The sequence below is a fragment of the Triturus cristatus genome, chromosome 2_2, assembly GCF_964204655.1.
Source record: "Triturus cristatus chromosome 2_2, aTriCri1.1, whole genome shotgun sequence".
Classification (NCBI taxonomy): Eukaryota; Metazoa; Chordata; class Amphibia; order Caudata; family Salamandridae; genus Triturus; species Triturus cristatus.
In genome coordinates this window covers 1161274853-1161291475 of record NC_140582.1, presented here as the reverse complement: position 1 = coordinate 1161291475, position 16623 = coordinate 1161274853, and the positions used below count along the sequence as shown (strand labels likewise).

The 16623-nt window shown below is 51.0% G+C and overlaps 1 protein-coding gene across 2 annotated transcripts in view; it reads left to right on the top strand.

The window, feature by feature from the left end:
- The first annotated feature begins 294 nt into the window (after window positions 1–294).
- Window positions 295–16623, top strand: part of CDC25B (cell division cycle 25B) — a 30914-nt gene continuing 14585 nt past the window's right edge. The window contains exons 1-4 of one of the 2 annotated variants that reach the window (XM_085642698.1): window positions 295–892; window positions 6063–6151; window positions 9811–9862; window positions 16464–16505. In XM_085642698.1, the coding sequence (XP_085498824.1) occupies window positions 720–892; window positions 6063–6151; window positions 9811–9862; window positions 16464–16505 (356 nt within the window). In that variant the 5' untranslated portion in view covers window positions 295–719. The remainder of the gene's footprint in view (window positions 893–6062; window positions 6152–9810; window positions 9863–16463; window positions 16506–16623) is intronic. The other variant, XM_085642697.1, reaches the window with a different exon arrangement.

Here is a 16623-nt window from a genome sequence, read left to right as displayed (position 1 = left end):
CAGCTGTGCATTATGCACCCCTGTTGTCACAGCCTGCAGCTCTCTGTGCACTTCCTGTTTATGCAGTGCGAGTCCCTGCCCTGAAAACCCTTCAGCCTCTCGCACATCACTGGCTCTCCCTGTTCCCGCCAGTCTCTCAAATCCCGCCCTCCCCCTCTGTGACCCCACAGCGCAGCGCGCGCTGGCTCCCCTAAGCCTCTCCTTGCAGCCTCGGCCCCGCCCATCTCAGCGCCCTCAATGGAGCCCGGCCCCGCCCCCGGCCCGTGTTATTTTTCGAATATAAATAACAGGGAAGCGGAGGGACAGGAAGAAGGGGCACGGGCTTGAGGAAGGCAGTCTACGCCGCACGGGCCTGCTGTCCAGGCCTCGCTTTTCTATTTATTTATTTCCCTTTCCTCGACTTATGTAGCTCTCCAGATCCGGCCCTCTCGGCTTCTCCTCCCTGCAACCTCCCCGCTTTATTTTATTTATTCTGTGCAATAACTTATATATTCGTATATATATACCCCAGCTTTCATGAGCCCTACTGCTCGTGTCGCCGCTGCTCTGCTTTGCACTTTTACTCCTCTGCACAATATACTTTGAATTTTGAAGACCCGTCCAGCTGCAGTCTCTTCCCCCCCCCCCCCCCCCCCCCCAGCATCCTTTTGTTTATTTATTTTCATTTGGAAAGAAGACTTCACAAGACTTTTTTTTGCGGTTCGCGTCTTTGTGCCGAAATGGATTTTGAACGGATCTTCAGTGATTTCGGCCCTTGCAGCCGGCAGGACGTGGCCGGGGGGTCCTGCGCCCCTCATGCGGCCAGGGGTCTCTTCCGAGCCCATGCTGGAGGGGCCGTGTCCCCGGTCTCCAACCTGACCCTCAACCTCAACAAGCTGGGCGGTCTAGGCAGGTAAGGACGGTGCCATCGCCAACTTTGCAACATCCCCACTTTTTCTGCTCTCTACCCTGCTTTTGCACTGTCCTGTCTTCACCCCTCCTCCCTGCAACTACTGCCCTGACACTACACCCACCATCACCCAAACTCTGTACCCGCTTTTGGAGTTTGTTGATAACTAGGCCTGGTCCTGGGCCCTGCGGTTTTTGTTAGTTTGCATCGGTGCTGGCGTGTATTCTTTGTGTAGCTCCTGATGGTGGTTGCGGAGTCCATGGCCCACCAGGGAAACTGCTTCTTGGGTGTGCAAATCAGGCCTTGCACGCACCCTGCAGCTCCCACAATGACCTGCGTAGAAGTCCCCTGCTCCTTAGATTTGGGTCTGCATTGAGCCCCTACATTAGATTTGCTCAGAGAAGCTCTTTCTGTCCACGACATTTTATTGCTGGAATGTGTGCTTGTTAAGTTATTTGTGCATCACACAATTCATTCACCAGCCTTGCTGTTGGTGTGTTTTGTGAACACCTGGTCACTGCCACCAATCCTTTACTACCTCTCCTGAATGTGAACTTTGGCGTGTACGTGATGACGAAGTTGTGTTTCATATTTACACAGTTGTAGAATATCCACCGCTTGTGTTTTTACACTGGGGGTCTGTGCTACGGGGGAAGTCCTGCCTCTGCCCGTACACGTATCCTGAGGGGTGGCAGGCTCCTTCTGCACCCCCTCTTTTCTAAGGGTAAAGGCCCAGGGGTAGTGCATTCACACCTTGTGGACCTGTCTTTTGTTTTTACACCAGTGATCTTTACTAGGAGGGCATCGCAGCCTGTGTGCTGTGGTCACTTCCCAGCTGCGGTGGGATGGCAGGTTCCTTCTGCACCCCCTCTTTTCTAAGGGTAAAGGCCCAGGGGTAGTGCATTCACACGCATTGTGAATCAGTGTTTTGTTTTGCTCCCCCTCTTTTCTCTTAAGGCTCAGGTTGTAGTGGATTCACACCTTGTGGACCTGTCTTTTGTTTTTACACCAGTGATCTTTGCGGGGTAGGAAGTGCACCTCGTGCCAGCGCGTGTTGAGGTCCGTGCCCAGCTGCAGTGCGATGACAGGCACCCCCTCCTCTTTGTTGAGGGTTATGGGCGGGCAGTATTCCATTCATTCACCTTGTGGCTGTGTTTTGTTTTACACTAGTGATCTGTGTACGAGCGAAGTCCACCCGCTGTATGTGTGCTGTGGTCATTTCCCAGCTGCGGTGCGACGGGGGCTTCCTCTGCTGCACCCCCTCTTCTGCCAATGGTTAGGGAGTGTTGCAGTCACGCGTTGTGACGCTGTCCTTTGTTTTACACCAGTGATCTTTCCGTGCCCGGCTCATTTCTCTCCTGGTGCCCCGCCGGCGGCCTGCGCTGCGCTGATCCATCGGGGGACGCCGCATCCCGTCTTATCTTCCGAGGATTATGGCCCTGGGGCTCCCAGACGGAGTCCCCACGCCACTTGAGCCGCTTGAAGGGATGGGGGGGGGGGGGGGGGAGGGCGCGGGTGATGTATGCGCGAGCCTGGGGGCTGTGACACAACAGCTGTGCTGGTGGCGGGCTACCCCGCTCATTACCATGAGAGAGATTACAGGCTGTCACTTGGGGGAAGGGCTTTGTGAGGGGGTTCACAGCTCGGGACCAGCAAACCGTACAAGTGTCCTCACCGACGCCTTCACGTGCACAGGGCGCCACACCTACCTGTTACACACCAACCACTGCACTCCCTGATAAATAGGGGGGGGAATGTGTGTAATCGAACACGCTGCAGGAATAATTTGGAGACAATAAGGGTTTGGCCACGCCAGGAAAGCGAAATGTAGCCAGATCAAATCTTCTTGTGAGCAAGTGTGAGATGAATTCACTTCCATTGCTACAGTGCGAATGCCAAGTTTTCCTTGTAAAGATAAAACTACCCTGGGAAGTCGCTTCGTAATGCCTCGCAGATGGCACGTTCCTCGGTTTCCCCTGCGACCAGGCGAACGCAGCTACCTCAGAGAGAGCCCAGGGGAGCAGTCATACGCTCTGTCCATCACACTTATTAGTACGCTCATAGGTGTGGGGGGGGGGGGGGGGGAGCCAAAGATAACAAGTAATGCAGTGTATATATTCAAAGATCGTTAAAACGTTGCAGTATTGCGTGTATAAAAATATTATGGATGATAAAGCAAAGATTGCTCTGTCCAAGATCACACAATTGGAGACAACCGGTATCAAAACGTGTTCTGACAACCTAAAATGTAGCCTCTCAGTCCTATCTCGACCCTGAGACACACATACACATGACAGCAGCACACCACTGTTGATTTTCCCAGGGCCCAAAGTGTTTCCTGCTGTGGATCTGCACTTCCTATAGCTGATCTGCTCGCTGTTCATTGGCTGACTCGCTTGGGTGTTGTCATTTAAAGGGAGCTCTGGGTTAGCGCTTTCTTTGGCGCCCCCCTGTGGCGGAGGTGGGCAATGACAATAATACCTGGAGGGTTGCCCAACCCGCCCCCATGTCTGGCTAGCACCAAAGTGCATACGTGCGAATCTCTTGGCCCAGGGTTGAAGGTTCATCAGAGGGAAAAAATGTTTTTTTTTAAAGAGAATGTTGGTTCAAGGCTGCAGGACTCATGACCCCCCGCCGCGGAGGTCTTCCTGCTGTACCGTGCGAGAAAAAAAGTTCTCCAATGATGCAGATTTTTCAGATTAAAACATGTAAAAATAAAAACGTGGAAAATATGCAACATCATCAGCCTCGGAAGTTATCGTAAGAAAATAAGGCGCTTGGAAGGATAACGTGTATGTAGTAGCTTTGTACCAATCTGCAGGTGAGACTAAGTGGTACATAGCCAGGGATACCTGGTGGCTCACCGCACTGATGCATTCACTGTAGTGAGCTGTGTTCGACATTGTGTCTTAGTTTCAAATTCCGGTGGGGCCCATTCAGCCTCTCATCCTTTTAAGGTGGACACGAGTACCATTTTCAGTTGAGTAATCCACATTTTTGTTAACTCGAGAGCCCTGCCTAGTCACTAGGGCCGAATGACTATCCCAATTATGAGTACTGGAAGTAGCACTGCAGGAGTACAATTACACGTACTCCTTGTGCGTCGGCCCTGACACGTCTGTGGTGCACGTGTGCAATGCGGGTGGGTTCTTAGTGACTTAAATAATAGTACCTCTAGTCCAGTTGCATTTAATTAACACCTTATTTGTTTTGTGGTTGTGGCCTATTCACATCGGCATGTAGGAGTACGCGAAGAAGTACTCCAGTAATGTTACTTCACATGTGCACAAGCCCATGCTGGGTCTGTGGTTTTAAGTAAGGGGTTGGCAGGGTGAGAAGGCTACCGGCGTGGCAGCTCAGCTGTGCTATCGCCCCCCCCTGCTGCTAATTAACCAGACAACCTTGGCTGGGGTAATCAGGCCTCCTTGTGGAAACACTAGTGAGCTCAGTGGTCACTTCTGCCATCCTTCTTGGGATTCCCCTTTATAAATGATTTCCCTTCAGATGTATTAGTGGTACACTTAACCTTTGTGAATGTCCCGCAAATCCCACTTTACATAATGCTCCAGTGGATCGAGAGAGACTGCTGGGGTGTTAGTAAGAGACCCCCTTTATGTGCAGGGGCGGACTCTCCGCTCTCTGGAAGGGTCAGGGTTGGACACGGGAGCATTTCTCGATCAAGAAATAGTGATTGGGCCTGTAGTGTGCGAGGATGCCATGAGCCCTGGTGCAACCAAATAAATTAGCCCCTTTGACTGCTGTGGGGAAAGTAAAACGAAGATGTGTCAGGGTTTAGTAAAGGTGGTGGAAGTTACTCACTCCTACCAATGGCAGGTCTATTCTGCTGAAGTGATAGCTACCGGTACCAAGCGCCAATTATAATCAATAAATACAAAAAGCGCAGCCAGCCGGCTGCCTGGTGCCGCGTCCACATTTGACCTTCCAGACCGAAGGGAGAGCTCCAGACCCATGGGGGCTACAAGGATGCCTCCTCCCTGGGGCGGGAGGTGGTGTCTTCCCCCCAATCACATGGGCCAAGCTCGACCGCAGAACAGATGTGGGCTGGAGGGATGCGAACATGGCGGGTTCTGTGTCCCAGTATCAGCAGTTATGGGCTTTGTTCCGATGCATAGGTTCATGCATCTCATTACAACTACGCATAGTCCCTTTAGTGGTGTAAAACAGGTGTGTGCTGTTGCACAGGTCAGTGGTACTCTTTTATGGTCCTCATGAGACTGACAGGTTGAGTTTGACCTCTGTGGCTTGAACCTTTGACCTTGGGGTGGGGTCAAACCTGATCCCTACAGTGCATTAGCCCACTGAACTGTGACTGCTGGCAATCACAGACACCCCAGAGGCAAGGTTACCAGTCAGTATATTACTATCGGGGTGGAGCGCATTGCTGGGATGGCCGGTGGAACGCATAGAGTTCTCACTGCTTCCGGTTCCGGTGGGAAGCTCTTTGGGCACTCTGGCTAAGGCCCAGCACTGGCCTCGCTTGTACCGCACATCCGAGCTCGCGCAGAGGCCCCTGTAGATACCCATCACATTCACAGCAGGATGTTATCTCGCACCGATAATCCCTCCCGGCGGCCTTCCGCATCCCCTTTTGTCTGCGACAAAGCTGTGGCCTTGGGCCCCCGGGGCTGGGACTTGACTCCACAGCCGGGCTGGCTCCACCGAGCATTGTTGGGATGAGCTGGGCCGCGCCATTGTTGCCTGACCCGGTGCCCTAAAGAGCAATGGAAACCCCCCCCCCCCCCCACCCATACCCACGCTTTCAGTGACACTCTCCCTCCTGTTGCTTTCAGTGACACTTGCTCCTTTGAGTAACTCTCCTATTTCAGTGACACGCTCTCCTCTTGGTTTTAGTGACCCTCTCATGTTGCTTTCAGTGACTCTCCCCTTACGTGCTTTCATTGACGCTCCTCGTGCTTTTTGTGGCATTCTCCTCACGTGCTTTCTGTGACCCTCTCCTTCCTCTTGCTTTCAGTGACTCTGCTCTGGCTTTTAGTGACCCTCTATTTTCTCTTGCTTTCTGTGACCCTCTATTTCTTTCTTGCTTTTAGTGACCCTCTCTTGCATCTTGCTTTCAGTGACAGGGCCTTCCTCTTGTTTTCAGTGACTCCACTTTTGCTTTCAGTGACCTTCTATTTTCTCTTTTTTTTTTCAGTGACACCCCAAAGAGGAGATCGTCCATGCCCTTCCGGAGGGAGAGCTCGTTGCTGTCACGCACATCCTCTTCGGACTCTTCCGACTCAGGTGAGTACCTGACTCCCGTCTTGACTTCTCTCACCTGGACTGGGCGCAGAGGCTGCATGGCTGTGCGCTCTTGGCAGTGCCCCGGGGGGTCTATTTGTTGCATCCTTCTGGTGCTGCATGTCTTCATGCCTCAGAGTTGTTAGTGTTGTTTCCTGCAAGAGCAGGCCATTTCCTCGAGGGTTAAACCCAGTCCCTCAGCTTTGAGGCATACGGTGCCAGCTTCAGACCCAGGACCCCCTGCCCAGTAGCTGTAGGGACTTCACCCTAAGGTGGAAAGCAGGGGCACGGTGCATGCTTTGGGACCTACACATCTAAGATGGCTCGCTGATGTTGGTGGGTGCTCTGTCGAGCGGAAGCACACTCTGAGTTGGGGTATCTGCTTTGGTGTTGACATTACACTTTCTTACATTGCACCGATACTGGCTGCAGGCCTACAGTCTCTCCAGTGATGTTAGCACAGAGGAGTCGAGGCATCGTTCCCTGGGGTGTGTGTGCGCACGGGACAAGAGACAGTGCAGGCCTACAGTCTCTCCAGTGATGTTAGCACAGAGGAGTCGATGCATCTTTCCCTGGGGTGTGTGTGCACGGGACAAGAGACAGTGCAGGCCTACAGTCTCTCTAGTGATGTTAGCACAGAGGAGTCGAGGCATCGTTCCCTGGGGTGTGTGTGCACGGGACAAGAGACAGTGCAGGCCTACAGTCTCTCCAGTGATGTTAGCACAGAGACGTCGATGCATCTTTCCCTGGGGGGTGTGTGCACGGGACAAGAGACAGTGCAGGCCTACAGTCTCTCCAGTGATGTTAGCACAGAGGAGTCGAGGCATCTTTCCCTGGGGTGTGTGTGCACGGGACAAGAGACAGTGCAGGCCTACAGTCTCTCCAGTGATGTTAGCACAGAGGAGTCGATGCATCGTTCCCTGGGGTGTGTGTGCACGGGACAAGAGACAGTGCAGGCCTACAGTCTCTCCAGTGATGTTAGCACAGAGGAGTCGATGCATCTTTCCCTGGGGTGTGTGTGCACGGGACAAGAGACAGTGCAGGCCTACAGTCTCTCCAGTGATGTTAGCACAGAGGAGTCGAGGCATCGTTCCCTGGGGTGTGTGTGTGCACGGGACAAGAGACAGTGCAGGCCTACAGTCTCTCCAGTGATGTTAGCACAGAGGAGTCGATGCATCTTTCCCTGGGGTGTGTGTGCACGGGACAAGAGACAGTGCAGGCCTACAGTCTCTCCAGTGATGTTAGCACAGAGGAGTCGATGCATCTTTCCCTGGGGTGTGTGTGCACGGGACAAGAGACAGTGCAGGCCTACAGTCTCTCCAGTGATGTTAGCACAGAGGAGTCGATGCATCTTTCCCTGGGGTGTGTGTGCACGGGACAAGAGACAGTGCAGCATCGTTCCCTGGGGTGTGTGTGTGCACGGGACAAGAGACAGTGCAGGCCTACAGTCTCTCCAGTGATGTTAGCACAGAGGAGTCGATGCATCTTTCCCTGGGGTGTGTGTGCACGGGACAAGAGACAGTGCAGGCCTACAGTCTCTCTAGTGATGTTAGCACAGAGGAGTCGAGGCATCTTTCCCTGGGGGGTGTGTGCACGGGACAAGAGACAGTGCAGGCCTACAGTCTCTCCAGTGATGTTAGCACAGAGACGTCGAGGCATCTTTCCCTGGGGGGTGTGTGCACGGGACAAGAGACAGTGCAGGCCTACAGTCTCTCCAGTGATGTTAGCACAGAGGAGTCGAGGCTTCTTTCCCTGGGGTGTGTGTGCACGGGACAAGAGACAGTGCAGGCCTACAGTCTCTCCAGTGATATTAGCACAGAGGAGTCGATGCATCGTTCCCTGGGGTGTGTGTGCACGGGACAAGAGACAGTGCAGGCCTACAGTCTCTCCAGTGATGTTAGCACAGAGGAGTCGATGCATCTTTCCCTGGGGTGTGTGTGCACGGGACAAGAGACAGTGCAGGCCTACAGTCTCTCCAGTGATGTTAGCACAGAGGAGTCGAGGCATCGTTCCCTGGGGTGTGTGTGCACGGGACAAGAGACAGTGCAGGCCTACAGTCTCTCCAGTGATGTTAGCACAGAGGAGTCGATGCATCTTTCCCTGGGGTGTGTGTGCACGGGACAAGAGACAGTGCAGGCCTACAGTCTCTCCAGTGATGTTAGCACAGAGACGTCGATGCATCTTTCCCTGGGGGGTGTGTGCACGGGACAAGAGACAGGTTACCTGTGATGGGTGCAGGTACCTGCAGGGGCCTCGCAGGTATGTCAAACATCTCCGGCATCCCATTAGCCGGGAGCACGCCCCCTTGAGTCATAGTTGGAAGTTGCAGAGTGGGTGTCGTCAGGGTGTGTTTGTGGCTCGGAGGCTGGCGGTGTAGATTGTGTCTTCAGATCTGGAGGTGGAAAACTTGCTGCTGACCCTGGGCGTGGCAGGCTCGGCCACGGCGCATGCGTGCCTGAAGCCTTGCTGTTAACCCCGTGTTTACTTCATAAGCACCGCAGTAATAGGTTGATTTCTGTGAGCCCCTTCATGCGCCAGTCACGCCAATCGCACACTTTGGAGGGCTACCCGGTGCCCTTTGGTGCACAACCCGCTTGACCGTGTGTTTACAGCCTTTACATTGGAACTTTATACTGGTGTCTTAATATCAGCACTGCCTGGGATTACTGCGGATGGCCAGGTGTTAACAGAACAGTAGCCATTGCTGTCCGGGGGGGGGGGGGGGGGGGGGGGGCAGGGGGTACCCAGTTTGCATGTGTGAGTGCAGTCAGCTGCTGCCCTGTGAGGTGTGGCCCATCATGTGTGCATGCATGCCTGCTAGGCGCCAAAAAATGTATCCACCCTGCTGCTTCTTTGGGGTGGCAATGAATGAAGTCTATTGCCCCATAAGGTGGCACCCAGTACCTGGGTAGCCCTATTGTTGCCCACTTCAATAACACCTAGTGTGACAGCCCCTTTCTGAGGCCCCTCTGTGAGCTGTGCCCCCGCTGCAGGGAGTGGGTGAAAGTGAATGGTATGGTGTTGTTAGCCTGTAAGGTTGCACCAAGCCCTAGCTAGCCATGTTGTTGCCCTCTACATTGGCACCCATGTGCTGTGCCCCCACTGCAGGGAGTGGTTGAAAGTGAATAGCATGGGGTTGTTAGCCTGTAAGGTGGCACCTAGTCCCTAGCTAGCCATGTTGTTGCCCTCTGCATTGGCACCCATGTGCTGTGCCCCTGCTGCAGGGAGTGGGTGAAAGTGAATGGCATGGGGTTGTTAGCCTGTAAGGTGGCACCTAGTCCCTAGCTAGCCATGTTGTTGCCCTCTACATTGGCACCCATGTGCTGTGCCCCCACTGCAGGGAGTGGTTGAAAGTGAATGGCATGGGGTTGTTAGCCTGTAAGGTGGCACCTAGTCCCTCGTTAGCCATGTTGTTGCCCTCTGCATTGGCACCCATGTGCTGTGCCCCTGCTGCAGGGAGTGGGTGAAAGTGAATGGCATGGGGTTGTTAGCCTGTAAGGTGGCACCTAGTCCCTAGCTAGCCATGTTGCCCTCTGCATTGGCACCCGGTGTGAGCCCCCCATGTGCTGTGCCCCTGCTGCAGGGAGTGGCTGAAAGTGAATAGCATGGGGTGGATTCCTGTTTCTGACCCACTCTGAGGTTGCACTTGTCTGTCTGCGCAGGTTTCTGCATGGATTCGCCCAGCCCACTGGACCCACTGGATATTGAAGAAACGTAAGTGACACATTCATCCTTCTGCCCGATTACACGTTTTACAACCACCTAAAGGACACGATCACATGAATGTCAATTCACCAAAATGCCTAGGATATCAGCAGTGACATCACACACCCCTTGACCTTCAGTTTCAGTCACACATGCTTACACATAAACACCCATCCACACTTACACACACTCACCCGCAAGCATGCACAGCATACATTAAAAGCATTATTTACTTACCTCCGCTACAGGGAAGGTCATTCCAGCTAATTGTACTACATTTTTATTACACCAGTATTGATTAATGAAAGATTATTCACTATTAGTGTAATAAAAAATGCGAAAAAGGAAGAAGAGAGTGGGGACCCAACCTGCCGCTGTGTTCCTGGCACTGATGCTGCCATCTCTGAGGTCGGGGGTCGCAAGGGGCAAGGCAGGGGTCGCAGCTGCGACCCCTACATGACATCCTTGCACGATATTAGGGTGGGCTGAGTGTGCATTTGAGAAGCCCTTTCCCAGGTGCCATACTGCACTATCATATAAGTAATAACTTTTTAGGGAGGGGGTCTTCAGGGGGGGGGTAAAACGTGCCCGAGGTTTGATCTAACCAGTCACTCCTTTCATAGTCAGTTCTCAGCTTCCTCTTCTCCTGTACATTTGGGAACCGCACTGTTTGCACTATAAACATATACAAGTGGTGTAACTTCTCTCCACCCACCCACTCCACCCAGAGGTTCAGTGGTGGCATTCCTACTTCCTCGATACATCTTGCCACACAGAGCGAATCCTGCTGTGGCCCTGTGTTTTATCTCTGTTCGTTCCTAAGATAGTTCGGTGGGTTGTACCCCTGTTCTGGAGTTCAGTGTTTCAGACCTTTTGTCGGTCAGTAAAGTACCACGGTGTGGGTGAAAGTCAGCCCAGAGAGTGAGCGTCATTGGTTAATGGGCTTACCACAGAGACTTACCCTAACCTGTTAACTGCGAGTCTTCAGTCCATGCAGGGCCGGTCTGCTTGTCGCGATTTAGAAATTGGTAAAAAGGGACTCCCATTAAAATAGGCGACAGTAAAGCATAGTTCTGGTGCCTTTATGCTATGGAACTACTTAAACAAAGATTGCAATACTGAACATCAAGAATGGGAATATTGTGGACGGGATATCGAGGGACAGATATTGAAAGGTAAATGCGTAAAGAGAAAGCATAGAGTTACTATTCTCAACTCCACATCTATGCACCTGGGATATATATAAAGTTGCAGAAAATCTCTACTTGCTTTTCGATATTTCGTTCTATTGAAAGTCCCACATAAAAGTCGGCATAATGCATTGGGTTTATTTTGTGTGTTGTTGGGGGAGGTGGGTTGTAGTGACATGTCACAAGCTTGTAAAAAGCAGTTTCACACAAATGTCTGGTGTTGGCGGGCTGTCCCATTGGGGCCTGTGTCTTAGCCTCCCAGATGTAGCTTGAAGGGGCCGGCTAATCGGTAGGTTGCTGTGAGGTCGCAGATGCTTTATGCCACAGGATGAGCCTCGGCAGCTGCAGCGTGGTGGCAGGGGCAGCTGTCGGTTGATTGCTGTTCAGACCCTGCACTCAGCTGTCCATGCCCAAAGCCTGCCAGGGCACACGCTCAGCAGGCCTGGTTCGCGCGGTTCAGATGAGGGCTTTAATATGTACAAAGGCCCGACTGTTCTCTGAGTGCTCTGGTCGGGAGGATGCGTGGGTTACGTGAGTGCTTCCTGCAGTGTCGCCTCTCACTTAGAGATGGCGCCTTGTTGGGTTTGCCTGCGTGGTCTGCATGTACGAGCATCGAATCCCTTTACGAAGAAGCATGACAATGCATGGCCGTTCCTTCTCGTATCTTGCGTCCCACCAGTGGAACACCTTTCCTCTACATATCTCTTCCACAACTAACTTACAAAAGCTCAGGAAACTGCTCTGGACTTGGCTTTGTTTATCTCCCTCCTCCTTTCGGTTCTAGGCTTGGTCTGCGTCTCTGTTTTAGGAGCCCATAGCTCCTAGATACCTGCGCGGGGTGTGCTTGGCGCTGTATAGCCCATCCAAGCATAACTTAGAAACGACCGAGGTTAGGCCAATGAAGTGGCAGTATTTCGCACTTTAATCGTACTCACTTTATCTAGATTGGAAGCATGAAACACCAAGGTGGTCCAGCCACTATTCGAACAACTGCCTTTCAGAATATCCCTAGGGACATGTCACTGCACCAACCCTTCCAGTCGCGTGGCTGTCTTCTTGGCTATCAAAATAGTTGCCAGGGGTTAGCCCTAATAACAATAAGGTGTGTCCACCACAGGGGTCTGTGCGAAACCTGAAGTAGCCCAGTTTGGCCTCAATAATGCACTTGAAGCAGCCACTCATGTACTGCAGGTGGGTGCCAGGGCTTTAGAGCACCCGCCACTGGAATTGTGCTGCAGCAATTATGCGGCAAGAAAAGGCAAATTATGCGACACAGCGTGGCGTGTTTCATGATAGTATTACTTCAAATGTTAACTCTGAACAAAGGTTTCACGGTTGTAGTCACACTTACACCAAAGCGTATCCTAGGCTTAATAACCCAGGTAACTCCCCCGGATCCCTGCTTTGCCACCTCTTGAGGCCTGGGGTCGCAGACAGTGCCAGGGGTCGCAGCTTTAATATTGAAGGTGGCCAGCCAGCATTTGAACAGGGCTTCCCACTGCATAGCAAACTTATTGCTGTGATTTTAGTAACTTTTGATCCGTTTTAGCCAAATCTGTACATTATGCAGAAGGGTAATATTAAGTGGCAAATGCGGTAAATCCATTGTTATGTGGAAAACGGGCCAGCCCCGGAATAGGATATTTCCCGTGACCCTGGTTTATGAAATTTGAAAGTTGCGCGCTTTTCTCTGGGTGTGTTTCAGTTGTGGTTTGCGATTACACAAGCCTATCGCAGAGTACACAACGCCCAAGCCCTGTAGGTGTTGTTGGAGAGGGCAAACAGCTCGCTGGCTTTACATGGGCGAGACAGACACGAATATTTTGTGCGGTTGGGCCAGAGTTTTAAAGTGTAACTGATTCGTTCTTGCGTGCCCGGCCCTGCTCATACAGACGCCCGTAATTTGAATTTTTAGGCGCGGCAAATTGATTTCTCCATGTTTACTGTTCACATTTGTGCGATGCAATCTGTTTGCGTGTTCACAACTGCAGAGGACCCACGATACAATTGTGTGACGCCAGGGAAAAATCCGAACCCCACCTAATGGGACATCAAAGTTGGCCTAGCGGTCAATGTTTGCTGTGCGGTTTGTTAGCGCTATGCCAGACATACTGTGTGCTCTTGCCTCTGTTTTTAAGGATTTTGGTGGTCTCACAGTTCGGGGTCTAGTGCGGGCTGTCTGGAAGAACAGCCTTGTTGTGTAGCGCCTCTTAGCAAACCACTTCGCCTTTGTGCACTATTGCCGGATTGGAGAACTGGATGCACGTCTTCGTCTGGTCCTCACACATGGCTCTCATCACCTCCCAGCTTGGCAACCGACGGTGGTGCTACATTTTTTCCACTGCTGCACTTGCCAAAAGTGTCCCTCACAGCTAGCTAGAAATAGTAGTATGCGTTTCAGAGAGTGCACGGCAGAACACACCCACACATGCTCCATGAACGCCGCACAAAAGGACTTAGCTTGCCTTTTTCATCCAGAGTGAACTCCATGTCATGGCTGTGCAAGGAAATGATGTCAGTTTGAGAAACATGCATAAACTTTCAATTGGATTACTGCCAGATTTAAACGTGCTCGATGAAAGGAAATGTATATATGGTTATTATTTACATTGATGTATGCATTAAATCGTGTCGCCGCCAACCTCTCTTAATCTTAGCGCCTTGAGGCCGCTCTAGCGGAAATTTAGATTGATTAGCTGGAAATGATTTCTGATTCTTTTTCCTGGCAGGTATGTACATCGGGGGAAGTGACTGATAAACTCCAGGCGCATTTTTAGCACTGGTTCCTCGTATAATGAATTTATTAGCAGCGTCTGTTGATTTCAGATATTACTTTCATAGATAGATCGATAGCTGTTTGAAGAGGCAACTAGGCATATATATGATCACAAATGTATGTATTTATAAAATAAGTCAGAGGCTCCCTATACAACTAAGATAATCTATATACATCCGTTGCTCCGTTCTTTTAAATTAATCGTTCATTCATGCCTTTTCTAGGCGCAAGAACATTTCCATAATCTCGTACTCACAATGTCGCGAGCCAAGAATCTTGGCATTGTGTGTATGAAAGACACTCATAGCATGTTATTATTGTATAAACAGGGCGTGGCTTCAGCTAATAAAGCCTCGTTGAAGGTGAGTGGAGCCGACAGGTGCCCCCGCACCTGCTGGACCAGTTTATGACATCGGAGCCCTCGGGGGCCTCCAGGCACCGACAAAAGACGGGCTGTGGCAGATGGCTCACACCGCGGCGACCGAGGCACCCATTCAAAACTCCCGCCTAAAATCACAAAGCGCATCTGTCCGGATTCCTCTGCCACTCTAGGAGCTAGAATTACCAAACAGTTTTTAAAAGCCGGGCCAGGGGCGGGATTTGCATTCCACCAGACCAAAGAGCCCTTTTGTTCGAGTAATAATCTTTTTTTTCCTCTTTTCTTGGCGCTGGAGGTAATTGGCGGGTAGGGCACGCTTCCCATCTGCCGCGGCCCGCGGGGGCGGGGTGAGGGGACGCTGCACGTGCTGCTCGTAGGACCCCCCTCCCTCGGGCCTGAATGGCTCCTTTCTCCTCGGGCCTCACCCCCTTTTGTGGTGCCACACTTGTCCCTTCCTGGCCCGGCAGACAGCTGCGGGGGGGCCTGGGGGGTCATGATGCCTCTATTGGGCATATGCGGCCTGCAGCCCCAACATTTGCATACAGGTGGAGCGCGCCGGGCCTGACCCTGCTGCCATGGCAACCGCCCGACCTCCCTTAGAAAGGACGCTCAGGCCCTTTATTGGAGAGGCCTTTTATTCACAACCTTAGTTTGTTTTTTCAAGGTTTCTGAAGATCTGAAAAGGGCCAATTATCGTTTTTTTGTGCCATGTTTGCGTCCCAGATCATATCTGGAACAGCTGGGACAGGGTTTGATTCGTTGTGGCTAGACCACCGCGGTGTTGGCATAAACGTGTCTCCCTGCGGGGCCTGCCAAGGCCGAAGACTCGATTTTGCTGACGGACTTCTTTTTATCACTTCGCACGAAGGATTTAAAGTTTTTGTGTTTTGTTTTTTTAGATTAATAAGTGACCAGTTTTAATTTTTCATAATTATAAAGGCACACCGTAGATGAAATTCCAGTAGAACCGTTACAACCGTTACAACAGTAGAACCGTTACAAATGGCGTCTCCTGGGTGGTGGACATCTGAACTACTAGAAACTAGTCTGTGATGAGTAATGTTGGATATCACGACGTTCAGAGACATTTTTAATTTTTGGCGGTGGAATGACTGCTTACTGCATAGAATGCATCTACAGATAAAGAATTTATTGTGTGATTAAGCGTACTTTAGAGCTGTAAAATAGTGCCTCCCGCAGAACAAAGCGAGCACACTATAGGGAGTGGAATGATACACAAAACAACCAATGGTAGTGAAGGAAAAAGTACTCCTGGGTGCAGCCAGAGCCCACTCTATGTATATTTTAAAGAATTGGCAACAGTAAGTAGGTCTTGCAGACAGCTGTGCTGTTAAGCCAGAGCTAAAACGTTGTGTAAAAGTGAGGGATTTGGAAGGGGGAGATACAGCCCACAAAACAGTAATTTATTGTTTGTGTGTTAAGAGTTTTTGTGGACCACAAATGTGTCCAGGATCACACCAGGGTCTGCCTTTTTCATGTAACAAAGGGTTTGCATTCACTCCCTTGACACAATCACAGTGTAAATTGACTGTGCACTAAACACTGTGTAAGGGCAGCAGCGGGCCTTGCGAGCCCTATGCACACCTCCTGCAGCGTGTCCTTTGTGTTCGGTGTTTACGAGTGTCACGCAGTCTGTTGTGTTACTCATGGAAAGGGTATGGTTGTGTTGCCCTGAAATGTACATATTAACAGGGCTGCTGGAATTTGTGGCAGGGGAGCGCTACATTATGTGGCGGGGTTCAATAAATCATGGAGCAGGAAAGGGCAATTTATGCAGCATAATGCAGCACATTTTTGGGTAGTATTCCTTCAATATATGTAATTTTTACAAATGCTTAAACTGTCTGGCCAACAATTTCACTTCATTAGTACCAGTTTGACAACCAAATACAGACATAAGCAAATGAAAGAGGTACAGTTACCCTTCTTGAAGGCTTTCCCACGCCCGGCAACACCTAAACCTGACCTATCGTTCTATACAATAAAACAGAAGATTTGTTGTCTCAATAAGAGAGCGAGAGAAGGGGGTCTGTGTGTGTCTGTGTCCACGTGTTTCATATGTGAGCCATGTAATGGAAAGAGGCATGGGAAAGTTTAGCGGTATTGTATTTTCTGAAGACTTTAAAACCAAAAAGGATCACCCCAACAGTCAGGCTTACACATTTCTCTTAAATGTGTCCACATATATTTTGCTGCCAGAGGTGATGCGACGCCATCTTTAACTCATTCTTTTTCCTCTTGCAGTTTTGAAACAGCACTTAATGAAACTGGACCGGTTGCCAACGAGTAAGCATCCCTTTTCTTCTGCTAATGTTTGCAAAAGATTTCTTGATGTTGGGGTAGCATTTGTCTTCTGTGGCTCTCATGGTTGAGAGGTCGTGTCTGCCATTCAGAAAGTACACGG